Below are 18,087 nucleotides of genomic sequence, written 5' to 3'. Positions count from 1 at the left end.
TGGCATTATCTGTCCTTGTTGTGGTAATTCTTTATGATCACCACTTTCTTCTCAAGACATTGATTAACCACATCTTAATAATATGTACTAGACTTTAGTTCAAGGTTGCTGGCCTAATTTGGAGGCTTTAGTTTCCTTTTTTTGACCCTTGCCCTTCCAATCCTATAGAACCTCTCCTGTTTTTCCACTCTTCATACATTACTGACAAAGTCTCAATAGTCAACTTATTAATTAGCAAGCATTTTTAAGTACCAACTATGTGCCAAGCACAGACTGGAGATGTAGATGCAAAGAATGAAAAAGTCCCTACAGTCAAGGAGCTGTTGCAACAATCTGCCAGCAGCTGCTATAGGGGTGTAAGACCCACCAACAGCCAGCACACAGAAAGCTGCCAACACAGGTTCTTTTGATCTGCTTTACTAAGGAAAGTAGCATTGGAGGGTTAACAATCTCATTTCTATCCAACATACAAATATCATTCACTTAGTTCAGGGAAAAAAGCCAGCACCCTGAACTTCAGAGCAAATACAAACAAATTACAAACATGCATTCATAAATAGACCAAATACAATTCATAGTTACCAAGAAATCATCATCTGAGTTCAGCTGGGAGGCCCTTAAAGCAGCTGCCCAGAGTCCCATGCCTCCAGGAGTGAGAGCCCCTAGCAAATAGCTCTGTTCTCTCTTTTTATACACTCTAGCCATCTTCAAATGTCATCTGAGAGACCAGAACTCAGGCTCCTACTGTTGGCTCTGGTATTAGAAACTCTCCTTAGGACCCTGAGGGCTTCACTCCCACATAGGCTTGGCACCTAGTAGACAGGGGTTTGGGCCTGGGGTTTAGCACCTAGTAAGACTCAATCAAAGACACCCAACTTAATTGATATTACAGGAGCTTATGTTCTACAAGTGAGAGAACACATACATTTATAAGTATATGCAAAATAAATACAAAATAGTTAAATACAAGCAATTCATCAGGAAAAGCTTCATATAAATTTTTATTTTAAAAATTCTGAACTTAAAAAATACCAAATAAAAGGAGCATTTCTATATATGTTGTAGACTAGAAGGAAGGACTTGTACATGAAACTGAATATCTATTGTGTAGAACCTGCTCTTCTAAAAGGCAGTGTCTTGAAGGCTGTGTCTGGAAGGAAGAGAGAGATTCTATGAGCAGAGGTCATATCTCCCAAGATATCTTGGGGCTTGGGGGTTAGATTTTTTTTCCCTCTTCCATACTTATTTATTCCACTATTTTTTTTAAACTGGGACAGTCAACTCTTTTGTCCCATGTAGTTTCATTTATGATTTCTTGAAACAGAGCTCTGGAAAACCAGACTTTGATAAAGTCCATTGGGATTCAAACGGAGCTGCTTGACCATGCCTTAACCCCAAGTCACTCTGGCTCTCACTGATTGGTCAATAATAGATCCCAAACCAAGCCTAACCTGGTCTTTGTTTGGGCTCTGATGGCTCCGAGTGAGTGTAAATAGCAATTGTTTCTGTTCTGGCCAGAAACCCTGAGGGTCTTTCCCTCCCAGGTTGATTTTTTTTTTTAAGTAGGCAAGCTAGGCCATCTTTTGCCTCAGTTCTTTAAATCACTGAAGGGACGGTCCCTCAGACAAACTGAGACCTGGAAAGACCTTAGCTTAAAAAGGCCAAGGTCTCCCACTGTATCCAGGGTCATCTCCAGTCTTCCTGACCTGTGTCTTACCACTGGATTCTAATGACTGGAGAAGATAGTGAGGCTGATGACTTTGCACAACCCTGCCTCACTTAAATCTAGTTTACTTACAAATCAAGACGTCACCTTCCTGATGTCATTGATGCTCTTTGAAAATAAAAGACAAACAACAACAACTTGAGCTGTGTCTTGAAGGAAAGGAGGGATTCTATGAGCGGAAGTCATATCCACCTCTACTTTGAGTGTGGTTCAGTTAGGCCAGGTGATGTGAATTTCACATCAAGGTCAGTGAGGTACTTTTTTATTGTCTCCTTATTTATATTGGGTATTAACTCCATACTAGTCAATTTTTTCTCTCTTTTACAATACAAAGGTCCTTCTCCATAGTAGAGAAAATAGAAGCAAATTTAAAAATTGAACACCTCTTCTTTTTTTTCAGTTATCATTGTCCTGTCTGTCCCAAAGAGTGGTCCTTTACATTTGGAACTCCTCTTTCCACCAATGTATCTAAAAAACAAAACAAAACTCTTTGTTGCCATTAGCTTCCTTACTGGCCTCAGCTCATTCCGAATTTTAGCACTCTGGATAATATTCTTATGAAATTGCTTTTGTGTTCATTCTCTGTTACTTGATTTCATTTTCTGGGTATATCATTTTTAAAACTTAAGTTGGTTGGTAAATTCTGTTCACCTATATCCATCTCTTCATAAAACTCCCCTTTTTCCTTTTTATAGAAGTATTGCTCTTTGCCTACAGAATTTCATTCTTGACAGTTTCCCATATTCCTGGGACTGATTTCCCTTGTAGAATTTTGGCATATGAAGTTCTACCTGTCTTTTTTTCTGAACCCTTTGAAATCTGTGCTACCAAAATCTAAGATTCATGTCAGCCTGGGTTTCCTTTCTTTTATCACAAATTATAAAAGGGAGTGGTCCCTTCTCCCTCAGGATCCCCATCATTTCCTATGCCAGCAACAAGTTCTTTCCTGTTAGTGAAACTCACATCTAGAATTAAATTTCTCTTTGTTGGTTCCTTCACCTTTTAAAGGATGAGATTACCATTAAAACTGCTCTGCTTTTGACAGAGAGAAACCTGTATCAGATGTCTGGATAATTGAAGACCCTCATTACTATCATAATGTTTGTGCCTACCTTATAATCAGTTTCCCAAACTCCTCATATATTTCTTCTTTCTGCCCAAGTGGTACATGAATCTCTTGTTTGTCCTTCCATTGCTCTTCACCCAAATGCTTAACTCCCTCTGATTCTTAGATTTTCTCACATGAATACATCTAATTAATATACATTGTCATATAACTTCATGGTCCAGAACTCTATAAGGAAAGTCAATCCAGGAGAGATGGGAGCTTCTTAGAAATAGGGCATAGATGGACATTTCAATGAAGAGCTAGTAAACCAGCATTTATTAAAATGCTTGCTATTTCCTAGGTGCTATGCTAAGTGCTAGGAATATAAAAAAGGCAAAAAACAGTCTCTGTATTGGAGGGTATGTTCTGAGGTGGAAGACAAGATGTTAGATAACTAGGTGCCTACAAGGTGTACAGAGTTGATGAAAGTAATCTGAAAAGGGAAGGCATTAGAAGCAGGGAGATCATGAAGGGCCTACTGCAAAAAGTGGGAGTTGAAATGAGTCTTGAAAGAAGACTATGGAAACTGAAAGGCAGAGGTGAGAGGGAGAGCATTTCGGACATAGGGTATAGCCAGTGCAAAAGCATGGAGACAGGGGATGGAGTGTTGTATTCTAGGAGCTGCAAATAGGCCAGTGTAACAGGATCATGGAGGAAAGAAAGGCCTTAAAAGGTTGGAAAAGTAGGCAGGGACCAGGTAATGAAGAGCTTTAAATACCAAACAGACAGCTTTATATTTGATCCTGGATGTTATAGGAAAGCCACTGGAGCCGTGGTCATGGTCAGATCTGCTCTTGGCAGCTTAGTAGAGGATATATTTGAGTGGAGGTAGACTTGAGGCCAGAAGATCAATTAGAAGACTATTGTAGCAGTCTAAGTGAGATATGATAAGGTTGTGAACTAGGGTTGTGGCTGTATGAATGGAGGGAAAGGGACGTATATGAGACATGTGAAAAGATACTATTTAGCCATGTGTTAGATATATGAGTGAGTGAGAGTGAGGCATAAAGAGTAACACTGAGGTTGGGAATCTAGGGTAATTGGAAGGATGATGGTACCCTCAAAAAGGAATAGGAAAGTTTGGAAAGAGAGGGGGCATTTTTCAGGGAAAGATAATAAGTTCCATTTTGGATATACTGAGTTTGAGACTCATGGATAGGACAGGCAGTTCATGATGTCCAAAAAGCAGTTGGAGATGCCTAACTGTAGCTTAGCAGATATCCCAGGCCTTATATAGATATCTGGGAATCATTTGCGTAGAGATCATTGAACCATGATGATAAGAGGAACTCCCTTTCCACATTTTTTTAAATGTGCTATTTCTTTTGAAAAGGGTGTATTCATTCATAGCCATGTTCTAGACATGGGTCTCATCTCATTAAAAGCTTAGTGATACCTATAAAGTCAAATTTGCCTTTTTATGTTAGGACGTCTAGTTCATATTACTTGTTGCCTAAACTTTGTGTAATTGCATATAGGCATTTGAGGCCACAGGTTTTATTTTTGGCCCCTTTGTTGGACCTTGCCTCCTGTAAACTTCTGAGTATTTCAACTGATACTTTCTTACATCTTAGTTACTCAGTGTGAGATCTAGCTTGAAGGAATGTACATAGGCAATTTTCTTCTTCCTGAATCCCTTTTAGGTTAAAGCTCTTTTGATTAGATTTGTAAGACACAAAGCAAATACATTTTTTAATTAACAGAAATTGATTTTCTTTTCTCCCCCTTTCCTGCCTTTGTTAGTTACACTTTGTCCCTGGCCGGGAGCCTGTGATCCTTACTTTTTAAGCTATGTCATAGAACTCCAAATTATATTCTCAGATAAAAATTTAACCTTAATAAGTTCCCTTTCTAAACTTTTTTCTTTGCATCTCTTGCCTTCAGAGGATAGTGGTCAGGCAAATGCCACTTATATCCATGTTTAGTCTTCATTTTATTGTCCAAGACAAAATGATCTTTGACAATGCAGTCTAGGTTTCTTCTGGCAATATAATTTGTGCCACTGCGAGTCATCAGATGTAGATAGTTATCCTCTGTTTTGGCGCATCTTGAGAAGTTTTCTGTTATGTCTCATTCATGGCCTAGGAAGACAGTAGACCTCTATTGTTTTTAGGTTGACAGATAGCTGCCATAGCACCTCATGATTAGGGAGTCACCATCCACCACTGTTCTTCTCTTCTTTCTTCCTTTGACACATACCTCTTACTCAAGAGCTCCTGTGGATCTGTATTTGTTCCTTAGAGGATAAGCAGCTGCTGCTTCTTCACAACACTCTGATAGCTCTTCAGGTAGAGTTCAGGTTTGATTTTTTTTAAAAAAAATTTATAGTTGTACAATGCCTCTTTTTTTCCTTTCCTCCTCTGTGTATGATGTTCTTCTGTTCTCCAACCTCCTTTTTCTCAACAATTTGTTTCATTGAAGTTCTTCTGATTTGTTGTTTTTTTAAAGGAACAATTCATTAATCCTGATAGCCTGCAGGATAGTAAGGTATTCCTTCAACCTCTTCACCCTTTTCTAGGAAGGAGACCAGCCTATACTTTGAACATAAGGAGCAGTTACTTGTCTGCAGCAGACATACAAACATCGCACAGTCAATGAGTCACTCCAAATTCCTCTTTACTTTCTGTACCAGTTGAGATCATGAGCCCCACTTTTCACATTTTAGTGGGTTTTGCCAGCTCTCGTACTCAGTTCAGACCTTTCTGGACTTTTGTCATCAGGACAAGTTAATGGCTTCACCTAACGTCCTCTTCTTTGACTAATCTCCTATTTGTTTTATCTACTTACTCTTACTTTAGCATCTTTCTTCTCCTTTAGTAGGCTAAGATCCTAATTGCAGAAAGACAGGGATAGTAACACTAATTGTAAGACATTTTTACTATTTTTCTATCAGGATGTAAAAAGATAAATCTAATTTAACCAAGAAGGGGAAAATGAAGGGGAATAAGATGGTCAGACTATTAGTAATGGAAGGACTTCGGCAGCTTCCAGAGGTAGTTTTTTCAATGTTTTTTTTCAATATCATTTGGCATCGTTACATGCAAGCATATGAAGAAGTCAAATGTAGAAATAATAAACATTTATTTTATAGACTGTAATAAAACAAAAATGATAAATGGATAATGATATAAATTCTCAAATATCTCTGAATTCCTTATGTTCATTGTTTCTCCCAGCTGTCTATGCATGGACATACCAGTTGGTGCACACTAAAGACCTCTAATATGTTTCTACCAGTCTGTAATGGATGATCTTTTATATTATAAGCAATTCAATTCAATGAGTATTAAGCTGTTACCATGTACATGCTCGGCACTATACTAAGTGCTGGAAATGCAAAAACAAGAAAGCAGCATGTGGTACAAGGGAAAGAATGGAACCTGCAGGCAGAGGAGCTGGCTTAAGGCCTGGTTTTGCCATTTACCACCTGTGTATCCTCAGACAAGTCACTTTACCTTTCTGGGTATCAGTTTCCTCCTCTGTAAAATGAGGAGATTAGACCAGATGACCACTGAAGTCCCATAAGTCCTCTAAGATCTGTTATCCTGTAATTCTAAATATACAGATTGAAGTAAATGTAGACTAAGTAAAATTGCTCCTAAAATAAAAAGCTGGTTTAAAAAAAACAATCCATAGAAACAGATAATTATGTTTGAGTGATAACAATGAGATTTGCCTATCAAAATTTATGGGAAGCAACCAAAGCAGTCAGAGGAATTTTTCTAACTTTTAAAAAATGAACAGGATTAATGAATTTATTGTACAATTAAAAAACAAATCACAAGTGTTAGCAAGTTAATCTAAAAGGAACTTTTGAAAATTAAGTAGATAGAATTGAAATTCCAAAAGACTTTTGAACTGATCATGATCAACAAGCTGTTTTTTAAAGCCTCAAAAAATCCACAAACCAATGGCTGGTTGGTTGTTGTCCTTCATAATCAAAGAGGATTAAAATGACATCAATATGTCGGGGACAGTGTATAGCGTGTCCAACTGTGGCTGATCAGACCGATATGAGGTCAGAAGGTTCTACCATAGGTCGGGCACAAATAGTTCATATGAACATTTGGCATGGAGATGTCTCTAAATTTGTTCATTTCATGTTACTTTTGAGCTACTGCAATTCTGCTTTGTTCATAGAACACAGTACCTTCTTTGATTCAGGCATGCCATGCCTGGGCAGTCCTGTGCCAGTGTCTCCCATGCCTCACAGTCTATTCCAGAATTCTTCAGAGAGACCTAGAGAGTGTCCTCATATCGCTTCTTCTGAATTCCATGTGAGCGCTTACCTTGTGTGAATTCTCTGTAAAATAGTCTTTTAGGCGAACGTACATTTGGCATTTGAACAACAATGGCCAGAAAAAAAGAAAAAATATATTAGCAGAACTTTTTAGTACTATTTAAAAACAGAAAAGATTGGTGGAATTGTTGAGGCAAAGATTTAAAAAGAAACACTATCTCACATTCAGTAAACCAAGAACACAAAGTACTTGGTAAAGGACTCTATTCAGTAAGAACTACTGGGAAAACTGGAAAACAGGATGGCAGCTATTAATGCTCAATGCTACAGCATACTTCATATGGATGTGATCTAAATTTCACAGATACCAAAAAAGAAAATAGTAAGCTTTTGAATAAACAAAAGCTTAAACAACTAGGAGAAAAGGGAAACTGTAGGGCAAAACAAAACAGCATAAGATATATGATAAGAAACCTAGCATATATACATTATATGTATGCATATATATAGGTATATATACATTATATATATATCTGTGTGTGTATATATGTATGTATATGTGACACATACACACACACACATATGGAATCGACAGATATAGAAGGCCAAGAAACATTTTTCAATAGACATGGCAGCTAGGTGGTACAGTGGATAGTGTACTGAGCCTGGATTCAGGAAGACTTGAGTTCAAAATCCAGCTTCAGACACTTAATAGCCATGTGATTCTGAGCAAGTTACTTAATATCTCTGTTTCCCTCAATTCCCTTAACTTTATATGGGGCTAATAATAGCACCTACCTCCCAGGGTTGTTAGATAATTGTTATAAAGTACTTACTTAGCACATGGCAGGAACTATATAAATGCAATATTGTTATTATTGTTGTTGTTATCATTATTATTAAAGGATCCAGGCAGTGAACAAAGAAATTTTTGAAAGAATTGCAAACCGCCAACAATTATATTTTTAAATGCTCTAGGTCATTAATAACAAGAAAAATCCAAATCAAAACAGCCCTAAAGTTGGCAAAGATGAAAAAAGATAAAAACAGTATTTGAGTGGCTGTAGGAAGATAGATATACTGATACACTATTGGAACTCTGAATTGGTCTAACAATTCTGGAAAACAGATTGGAATTATATCAATCAAAGACTCCCAACTCTTCATGCCTTTGATGCAGCTGTCCCCCTACTAGGCATGTAGTACAAGATGGGGTCAAATATAGGAAGAAATGTCCCACATATATTTAAATATCCATAGCAGTTTGTAGCAAGCAGCCTCTCTCCCAAACCCTGGAAACAAAGTGAGTGCCTATCAATTGGAGAATGTCCAAAGAAATTGCATTATGTGAATTTAATAGAACATTATTATATTGTAAGATGTGATTAATGAAGAGTTCAGAAAACTGAGAAGACTTATGAGTTCATCTAAAGAGAAGAAATTAGAAGCTGGAGAACAATATACAGAGCGACTACAATAATGTAAATGAGAATGACATTAGAAGGCAGCTGAACTAAAATGAAATGTGATGGCCAGTACTAGCTCAAGAGGACAGATGATGGAACATGCATCCTCCTCTCTGCATTGGGCTTGGTGGAGACTGGATACCAAAAGATACAGAGGCTGTTTCAGACACTGCGTTGATTGTTTTTTCTTAACTGTTTTTCTTTGTTACGAGAGAAGGCTTGTATGTAGAGTAAGGAGGAATATTAGAAAATTACTGTGGTGTCAAACACGCAAAAATAAAATCAATATAACTTAAAAAAGAAAGAGTTTCCAAAATTTAGTCCCCAAAAAACAATGGTAGGATTTGGTCCACGGGCCATAGTTTGTTGACCCTGATCTAGAGTATTGTGTTTAGCTCTAGTTGCCATGTTTTGAAAAGAAAGGGGAAAAGGAAGCAGGCAAATATTTATTAAGTGCCTCCTCTGTGCCTGTCTGGGGATATAAATATAAGCAAAAAGATAAAAACTCCTGCCTTCACTGAGCTTTCCTTCTAATAAGGGAAGATAGAGTACAAAAGGGAACTGAAAAGCAAGGGAGTGGGGTTGTTGATAAAAATAGCCTGGGAGAAGCGGTTTAGAAGTCTGGAAAATCAGGAGTAGGGCTAGAAGGGAATGAAGATGGGGTGGCCTGGACACTTCCACAAAATGCAGGCTGAAGGAGGAATTCACTAGTGTGAGAAAGCAGTGGGTGTGGTGGAGGGATATTCCAGTTCAGTGTTCCAGGGGGAGATCCCACCTACTGAGGGAAGTTCCAGGATGAGACAGCAGGAAAAGCATGGTTTTTAAAGTCTGGAAGTTTGTTGACAAGCTGGAGAGCGTCCAAAAGAAAGGACAGTAAGGATGTTAAGAAATCTTGAGGCCATTCTAAGGACTGGGCAGAGGAACCACTAATGTTTCTAATACAGAAGAGAAGACTTAGGGAGTGTACTTGTTTGATCTCAGAGGGCAGAACTAGTAGCTGTGGGGATAAGGGGGATGGCTAAAACATTTATCGAGTACTTGCTAGGCAGTCTGCTAAATGATTGGCATACAAAAACTAGCAGTCCCTTTGTTCTAGGAGCTTGCATTTTAATGGGGGAAGACTCTTGAAAGGGAGCCAGAAGTAGGGATATGTATGTGAAGATAGGATGTGTAGATGACCAGGAAGTGTTTAGTGGGGCAAGGGGTGCTATATTCTAGGCATGATAAAGCCAAAGCTGATCTGTTAAGGTCCAGAGCCATTCCAGGGGCAGAGTCTAATTTTCTGGTGGAGAGGAGGTGGATATGATGGCCCCATTGGAAACCAAATGGAATAGAAATGGCCGGGAAGTGCTAGACGAGTGAATTTTAGCTCAACGTAGGGAAAAGTTTCCAAATGATTAAAGCTGTCCAAAAGTGGGTAGATGACTAGATTCTGAGATAAGAAGACTTGAATTTGAATCCAGTCTCTCACATTTCCTAGCTGTAAATTCCTGGGAAAGTCACTTCACCCCACTAAAGACTATGTTTCCTTATGTGAAAAGTGAGGATAATAATAACCTCGATCTCACAGTGAGATAATGTAGATAAAGCATTTTGCAAAATTGAAAGTACTATAGATTATGAGTTGTTTTATTCTCCTCTTTATGTAGGATAGATAGAAGTAGTCCTAAGACAAGTTGTTCAAACTATTACACACTTAGTCATTTTATAGGTTGTATCTGCAGATGAACCAGTTCCTGAAATTCTGAGTTTCAGACAACCCACTTAAAATAAATTCTGGGAACACAACACACATTAAAATTGAGGGTTTCTTATACATTAAGAGAGAAACATTCCTAATATGCCTAAGTTATTTATTTGTGTTATTACTATTTCCATTTTCTTATAACAACCTAGACACATTATTGTTCCTGTTTTCATTGCATTTCCTTATCTTTCACTCACTTTTCAGAAATGTATCTCCATTTCATTAAGAAATTATCCTCAAGTAGCATAAGTTCTTAGTATTATTTTTAGAAAAAAAAATTTCCACTGCACCAATCCTCAAAGGGTGTAATAGGGGGATGAGGGAGGTTTTTCCAAGACAGAAGTCTGTGAGGGCTTAGCCCCCTTTAAAATTGCGTTCTGGATTCACCTTGGTCATAAATTGGCCCTTACCTCATTTATGGTGGCAGTTGTTTGTTAATGATTTTGGTATAAAGCACTGAGAAATTATTTTTGCTGTGTTTGTAAATGTAGTAAGTAAGTGTTAAGTTTTGCAAACTTAGTGGTATTAGAAAAGAAACTATTTTGGAATTAACACAGCACAATATTCACAGCATGGCGATGACATTTTCCAAACCCAAACTAGGTATGCTGTATTTGTTGAATGAATAAATTCATCAAGAAATGTCAAAACTAAAATAGCTAACAAATCATGATACTCTTACCGAAATTTCAAATCTCCCATTTGTGATTGTATAAAGGTTAGCTTCTGTAAACTAACTCTTGTTTTTGGTTTTGTGATGCAGGTGGCAATAAAAATCATAGATAAATCTCAGCTGGATGCAGTGAATCTAGAGAAAATCTACAGAGAAGTCCAAATAATGAAAATGTTAGACCACCCTCACATAATAAAACTCTACCAGGTATGATTTCAACTTTCCAGTTTCTGCTCTACATTTTATTACAAAATTAATCTGTTAGTCTTCCCAACTGTAAAAGATTTATAATTCAAACTTTGCTCTTCAGCTGAGTAGGTGTGATATTGAACATTATTAGGATTATCTCTAAATGGAAAATGTTGAGAGAGTGAAAAACACTGATATTCTTTTACATCCAAATTGAACCTGAGGGTATTTTTATAAAATGGACTTGAAAATATTTTTGGTGAACATGTCTAACCAGTTATGAATGTGGTAGCTTCACAAAATGTTTTGGTAAGGTGTCCATGGTGTGGACATTTATTTTGTCAGCATCATAAAACCTTGATAAAATTTTAAAGTTTATATAGCTTATGACATGTAAATTCATTATTTATTTTGTGTAAAATCTGGAAATGGCTAAGGCTTGTATTTTATTTTAAATGATGTTATCAGATGTGCTTTTACTAAGATGTGTATTTAAAAGGAAAATACCCATTTTTTCTTAAGAAAATACACACTTTAGTGTCAAAAGATGGTGTTATAATACATAATACTTTCAAATTTTTAATCATTAATATTTGGACTTTCTGCATTTGAAAATTGTTTTTCACTTATGTATAACAATGTGTTGATATTTTATAGGCTTTAGTGTAAAAGAACATGTGCCCCTCAAAATATTATGTAATCTCCATCTCCAAAAATGCATTATAAAAATCATGTAATAGCAGAGCTGGGGAAGACCTGAAATATCATGTAGTTCAACCCCTCTTTTTTATAGATGAGAAAACTGAGGCTTAGAGATAAAACATGACTTTCCAAAGGCCACACAGTTTACTAGTAAGTGGTAGAACAAGGATTCCAAGCTCTTAAGTGAAAGCTGTGATGACAGACAATATCCAATTTATGCAAGTCCAAAGTAAGAGAAAAGAAGGCCCAAATCCATGGCTACCAGGGAACTCCTGCTGTGTTCAAACAGCGACAGAATCTTCCCTCATTCAATTCTAGGGGATTCACTAATTCAGTTTAAGTCCTGAAAGATCTACTCTTGTTGCTTAGTTCTGCCTTTCTTGATCATCTACTATTAATAAGCTGGAGAATGGCCAAAGAATGGCAACTAGAATGGTGAAGGGCCACAACTCATGCTAAGTAAGGATCAGTTTAAAGAAATGTATAGGGTTGTATGGCCTAGAGAAGGGAAGACCCAGGGAGGACATGAAGTATCATGACATCACTTAAAGATAAAGATATCTTCAAGTATTTGAAGGGATATTGTATGAAGAGGGAATAGACTTGCTGTGTTTGACTCTAGAGGTCAGAGTTGGCAGCATTGGGTAGAAATTGCAAAGGGGAGGATTTATACTTGATGTCCAGAATAATTTCCATTCAGAAATGGCATGGACTGCCTCGGGAAGTGGTGGGTTTTCCCCTGTTGGAAGTCTTTGTGAATCTGGATGGTCACTTGTTGGGCATGAAGTAATCAAGATTCTTCTTCAGATATGCATCGGATTAGATGGCTTTCTGAGGTCCCTTCTAACTCTAAAATTCTTTGATTCTTTTTATCTATAGGAAGTAGGTGGAAGGAGAACAAAGAAGGATAAAGGGAGAGAGAGAGTCTTTTTACCTGGTGTTTTTGCATTTTCTAGCAGTAAAAACTCTTAGGATCTTTTAAAGAGTTAGAGCAAGGAGACCTAGAAAGAAAAACTATTGTTTTCTAATTGAGCCAGGGGAGCAAAGGAAACTTGGTCTGAAGCAGGTGGTCCAACCTCCTGGCCTTCCAAAGAAAAAAAAGGAAGAAACAAAGACAAAAGGAATTCATCCCAAATGAAAAGTGTCCTTGGACACACACATGGAAACCAGTTTCCTCGCACAGTTCTTCACCTTTGCCTACCATCTCTCACCATCCTTCCCATTCTTTCCTCTGTTCGTGTCCTTCTACTGCCTCAAATTGTGGAAATCATGTGATGACTTAGTGTTTTGAAAGTTACAGTCTTCTTGTTGGGGTTTGATTACAGAATAGGGTAGTATAGGTGTGTTCCTGGCATCCCAAGTTGGTACTCTGAATGTATTTCCTCCTGTAAACTTTATTATACATAGTGTGAAGGGTTTATAGGATACAGTGCTATACTTCAGATACAGTATGAATTAAGTAAGTTTTTGTGGGACCTAGAACCTAACAGCTCTTTAGGGCATTGTTCTTTTGGGAAAATGTGTTCCAAGGACCAAACAACCAACTTATGAATGAGCTTTTAGAATAAAATCCTTTCATAAATTGGAACTGCCTGTATTACCTTCCTGCAGAGTCTTGCTTTTCTTAGGCTATTTTTAAAGATGATAATTACAAGCAACTATTCAAATACTTTCAAGATTGTGGTGAAACTAAAGGCCAAAGTTAGGGCAGACATTACCAGTGAGTCACACATATAATTTTATCTTAGTTGAACTGGAGAAGTTATAGTCTCGTTAGTGTCTGACTTGTTGAGGCCCAAATTGTTGGTAGCTCTTGCATTGTTATAGTCTGATTCTTGGAGGACTAGGCCAAAGTGACTTACATTTTATAGGAAAAATAGTTTTCAGCCTTTCAGTAGATAGCAGCAAAGTTGTAGTCTTTGTAATAAGCATAATAAAAGAATGAGTAAGGTCAACAGCAGGTGTTTTACATCACAAATACATACAAATAATCTTTCTAAATAGGCATAGCTCCAGAAGCCAACTTTTAATAATATTACTTTTCTGAGTGAAGGTAAAATAATTATTATAGAAACACAAGCAGCAGGACTGCAGAGAAGACTCTTCAGGGTGGTCTCATTTAATTACATACTGGACATGTATATAAAAGAAGTATCACAACATACTGATCAATCTGTGGGCATTTATCAGGTGCCTACTATGTGTTGAGCACTTTTCTAGGCACCCAGGATACCAAGACAAAAATGAAACCATTTCCTCCCTAGCTAGACTAACCATTTTACTGTTTTCTTCCACTTTTCCCTTGGGATCCAACCATTATGGCTTTTGTTAGTGGAAAAACAACAGACAGTAGGTTGTTCCAGTACAGTGCTGCCTATGCCTTTTCTCATTAAGTCAATAAGAGAATGTGCTACAAAATAGACATTCAGAACTCCTGACATGTGGATTCTTCATAATACTATTAACATATCAAAATGATCATGTCCTTCATCATAGTCAGCTTTTCCATTCATAATGTTTAAAAAAGCAGTTTTAATTAGGGAATCACATAGACTTTGATGTGGTCATTCCTCATTTTTTCCTATTAAATTAATATGGAATTCTTTATTAAATAGGTGATGGAGACCAAAAGCATGTTGTACCTTGTCACTGAATATGCCAAAAATGGAGAGATTTTTGGTAAGTTTCTTTCCTTTTATTTTTTTTGCGTGAAAAGTGTTCTGAACTATATTGTTTGATTAGAATACTGTTAATCAGATGCTTTGATGAATAGTTAGCTTGTACACCATGCATATGCATGGGTTTTCAGAGAATTGGAATACAATAAAATCCACCAATCTTTCTTTAAGGATATAAAACACATTTCACTAGCCAGGTTCTTTGACCTGTGTTGCAGAGATTGTACCATTAAATACTGGAAATGGTCTTTGAATTTACGTGAAGTTGGGAGGATTTTTCTTTCCTCCCCCTATACAGGAGTGAAAGAAAAAAGTTGTGAGTTCAGGTATTATATTTGTAGTCTTTGAAGTAAGAAATGGACAGTATATATTTTGTTCTAGAGGTTATATAAATTCAAAAGTTTAAATTTTTAATTAAAAAAAGCTTACCTATGTAATTATAATTCTTTAAAGTCTTGCAAAGTACTTAGATGCGTTTTATAGATTGGAGACTGAGGTTCAAAGAGGTAGAAGTAATTTGTGTAAGGTTATGTATCTAGAAGGCAGACTTACACCCTTGCCTCTGACTCAAAGGTCAGCATTGCCCATTTGGCCCTCTCACTTCTGTACACTTCTGGTCTGTTTTTAAAAATTTACTTTTAAAAGTTTAATGATAAATTTTCAGCTCTGGTTATGAGTATATCACCTGACTTTCAGGAAATATAGCCTATCTAGCTTTCATTCCCTCACGTGTTTCTCTCACTAGAAGCTATTCCTTTTTAAGAGTAATTTTCTTCTTGAGGCTACCATTCTTTCATTCAGTAAATACTGTATATCTACTATATTTATTATTTCTGGGGCTCTGTTACCTAGGTATTATTCTCTTTGATACTGATATGATGGTTTTTGTGATGAAAATTCAGTTATTGTTTAATTTTTTCCTGGAATGGAAGGATTTTTTGATAATAAATTCTTATGAAATGATAAATTACATAAATTCTGACATTTAATAATTTCTGACATTGAATCGTATGTTCTTACAAGCTTTTAACAACTAGGAAGGATTCAATAAAGATGTTCTTTTGCTATATTTTAAAGTTTGAGAGTATGATCTTCCAAGTTTTATATTTAGTTTTTATTTAAGACAGAGACTTTTTAACTTTTTTATCTCAAAACTCACCAAAAAGAAATAACTATCTCCAATAAGATGTAATTACATTGGAAATAAGGTGCTAGAGATTGATGTTTCTTGATGTGCCTTTTTGGTGTGGGTTTGGATTACATTCTTTTTTATAAACCAAATTACAATTTGGACATTGATGTATAAAAACTGATTTTTTTCATGTAAAATTTTTAGTATGACAGTGAAGCTTAAATACGAAAAGAAGTGTCTGGTTTATAAAAGGGAAACCTGAAGCACTTTATAAACAAGTGACATGAACCTAATTAGTAAAAAAAAGTTATCTTCAATTTTTTGTTGACATAACTAAATTGAATAGGAGATTTGATACCATTCATACCTCTTTGCTTTTACTTCGCAGTGAAATGTGCTGCCTAGAGGATAGGTATTTATTTGTTTGTGTGTTTGTTTTACTCCAAAATATATGGTAATCTTCTTCAGCCCAGGAAAGATGTAATTTTTTTATTCTTTCAATAACTATACTTGTTTCTTTTTAAAAGTAACAACTCACATTTATATAGTTCTTTACAATTTATAAAGTACTTTTCTCATAGAACTAAAATATAGGTAGTATTGAGCAGTTATATGTAAGGTATTGTTACAGGGGAGATGAGTAAACCACAGTCCTTCTCTTAAAGAACTTACAGTCGATTGGGGGATTAAGACAAATACCTATGGTAGTGTGTGGGGAGTGCAACTTTAGAAGGGTACCTAGTGTTTTCTGTGAGTTCAGAGAATGTAGAGATCTCTACTAGCTCAGGGGATGAGGAAAAAGGCCATAGAAGAGATTGGTATTTGATCCAGGGCTTGAAGAACAGGTAGGATTTTAATAGATAGAGATGGCCAAGTGGCAATAGATAAGGCTGATGCTTGAAAATTTGTTTTTATTTATTTTGACACAATCTTTACTCTATAAACTCCTTTTTCTCTCCCCTTCTTATAATTCCTTCCCTTAAAAAACAGCTAAACCAAATTGTCTAATAGGGATTACAACCGACAGTACATGTAACTTTCCATTCTTACAGTTTACCATTTCCTAAAGAATGTAAGTGTGTTTTCATGTTAGTCATATGGAACCAACATTAATACTGTATTTGATATAAATTCTATTGAATTTTAATGTTGTGTTCATTTTCATTATTGTAATAATTGTATAGACTCTTATCCTGGTTCTGCTTTCTTCACTCTTCATCAGATCAAAAAATCTTCCCATCCTCTCAGTTCTTTATATTCTTTGTTACTTATGATGCGATAATATTCAATAACATTTATCTACAATTCAGTCATTCTGTAGGTGATGAGCACAGACTTTATTTCCTCCTTTTTCTTACTACAAATTGTGTCACTGTGAATATTTTGCTATATATGTACCCTTTTTCTGTCATTGACTTTTGTGGGGCATAAATCTAATTGAGAGATTTCTGGATCAAAGAATATGAATGATTTAGTTACTGTTATCACAAAATTTCAAATTGTTTAATAGAGTGATTGTACAAATTCACAGCTTCATCACTAGTATGTTAAGATGCCTATCTTCCTGTAATACTTCCAACATTTACTATTTCTCCCTTTTGCCATTTTTGCCAATTTGATGAATATGAAGTAATATCTAGGAATTCTTTTATTATGCTTTTCTCTTACTATTAGTGATTTGAGACATTTTCATGAAGTCATTTAGAGCTTGCCATTCTTCAAATCACTAATAAGAGAATAAAATGTGAATTAAAACAACTCCTAAAGTCTTCCCTTGGAAGAATGGGAAGATGAGAACAATTTGTTCCAATGGCCTTCATAGTCAGCTGAAGCAGGTGTTATGGAGCACCTGGAGCATGGTTAGACATCAAAGAAGCTAAAGTCATCCACTGCATCCCAGGCCATAGCCAGTCATCTTGACTTTTGTCTTGCTGCTGGACTTTGGTAACTCTGGAAGAGAGTGAACTGACAACTTTGTACAATTCCACCTCACTTAAATTCAGTCCAAGAGCAAGTCAAGATATCACCCCATGATGTCATCAGTCCTCTTCGAGAATGAAGGACAAACAACATAATTTGAAATTTAGTAATGCTAGGCATCCTGCGTTTACTTACACACTTTATATTTATATATTATATATATAATATTTTATATATACATTGCCACTTTATATGGATTGGGGGTATATATGTGTATGCATATGTACCTACATATGTGTGCATGTATACATGTATATGTGTATGCATGTGCGTGTGTGTATATATTTCCATCCATCCTACCTGGCTGCTCTTCTGTACTTCATCATTTCCAGAAACTCTGCATTCTATAAGATGAAATCAACTGAAAAACTTACACCTCCTCAGATCATTTCCCACTGGGGCTAAAAGACTTCATGTTGGCCTGGCCCCCCTCAAAGAACCTGCTG

The 18,087-nt window shown here is 36.3% G+C and overlaps 1 protein-coding gene across 2 annotated transcripts in view; it reads left to right on the top strand.

Annotated features, from left to right (window-relative positions):
* SIK2 (salt inducible kinase 2) overlaps positions 1–18,087 on the top strand; it is a 173,518-nt gene that overhangs the window by 19,061 nt on the left and 136,370 nt on the right. For both annotated transcript variants that reach the window (XM_036743101.1, XM_036743102.1), the window contains exons 2-3: positions 11,051–11,167; positions 14,467–14,530. In XM_036743101.1, coding sequence (XP_036598996.1) covers positions 11,051–11,167; positions 14,467–14,530 — 181 coding nt within the window. The remainder of the gene's footprint in view (positions 1–11,050; positions 11,168–14,466; positions 14,531–18,087) is intronic.

This window comes from Trichosurus vulpecula, chromosome 2 (assembly GCF_011100635.1).
Source record: "Trichosurus vulpecula isolate mTriVul1 chromosome 2, mTriVul1.pri, whole genome shotgun sequence".
NCBI classification, from domain to species: Eukaryota; Metazoa; Chordata; class Mammalia; order Diprotodontia; family Phalangeridae; genus Trichosurus; species Trichosurus vulpecula.
Note: the sequence above shows the minus strand (reverse complement) of the source record. Positions and strands in the feature narration are given on the sequence as shown.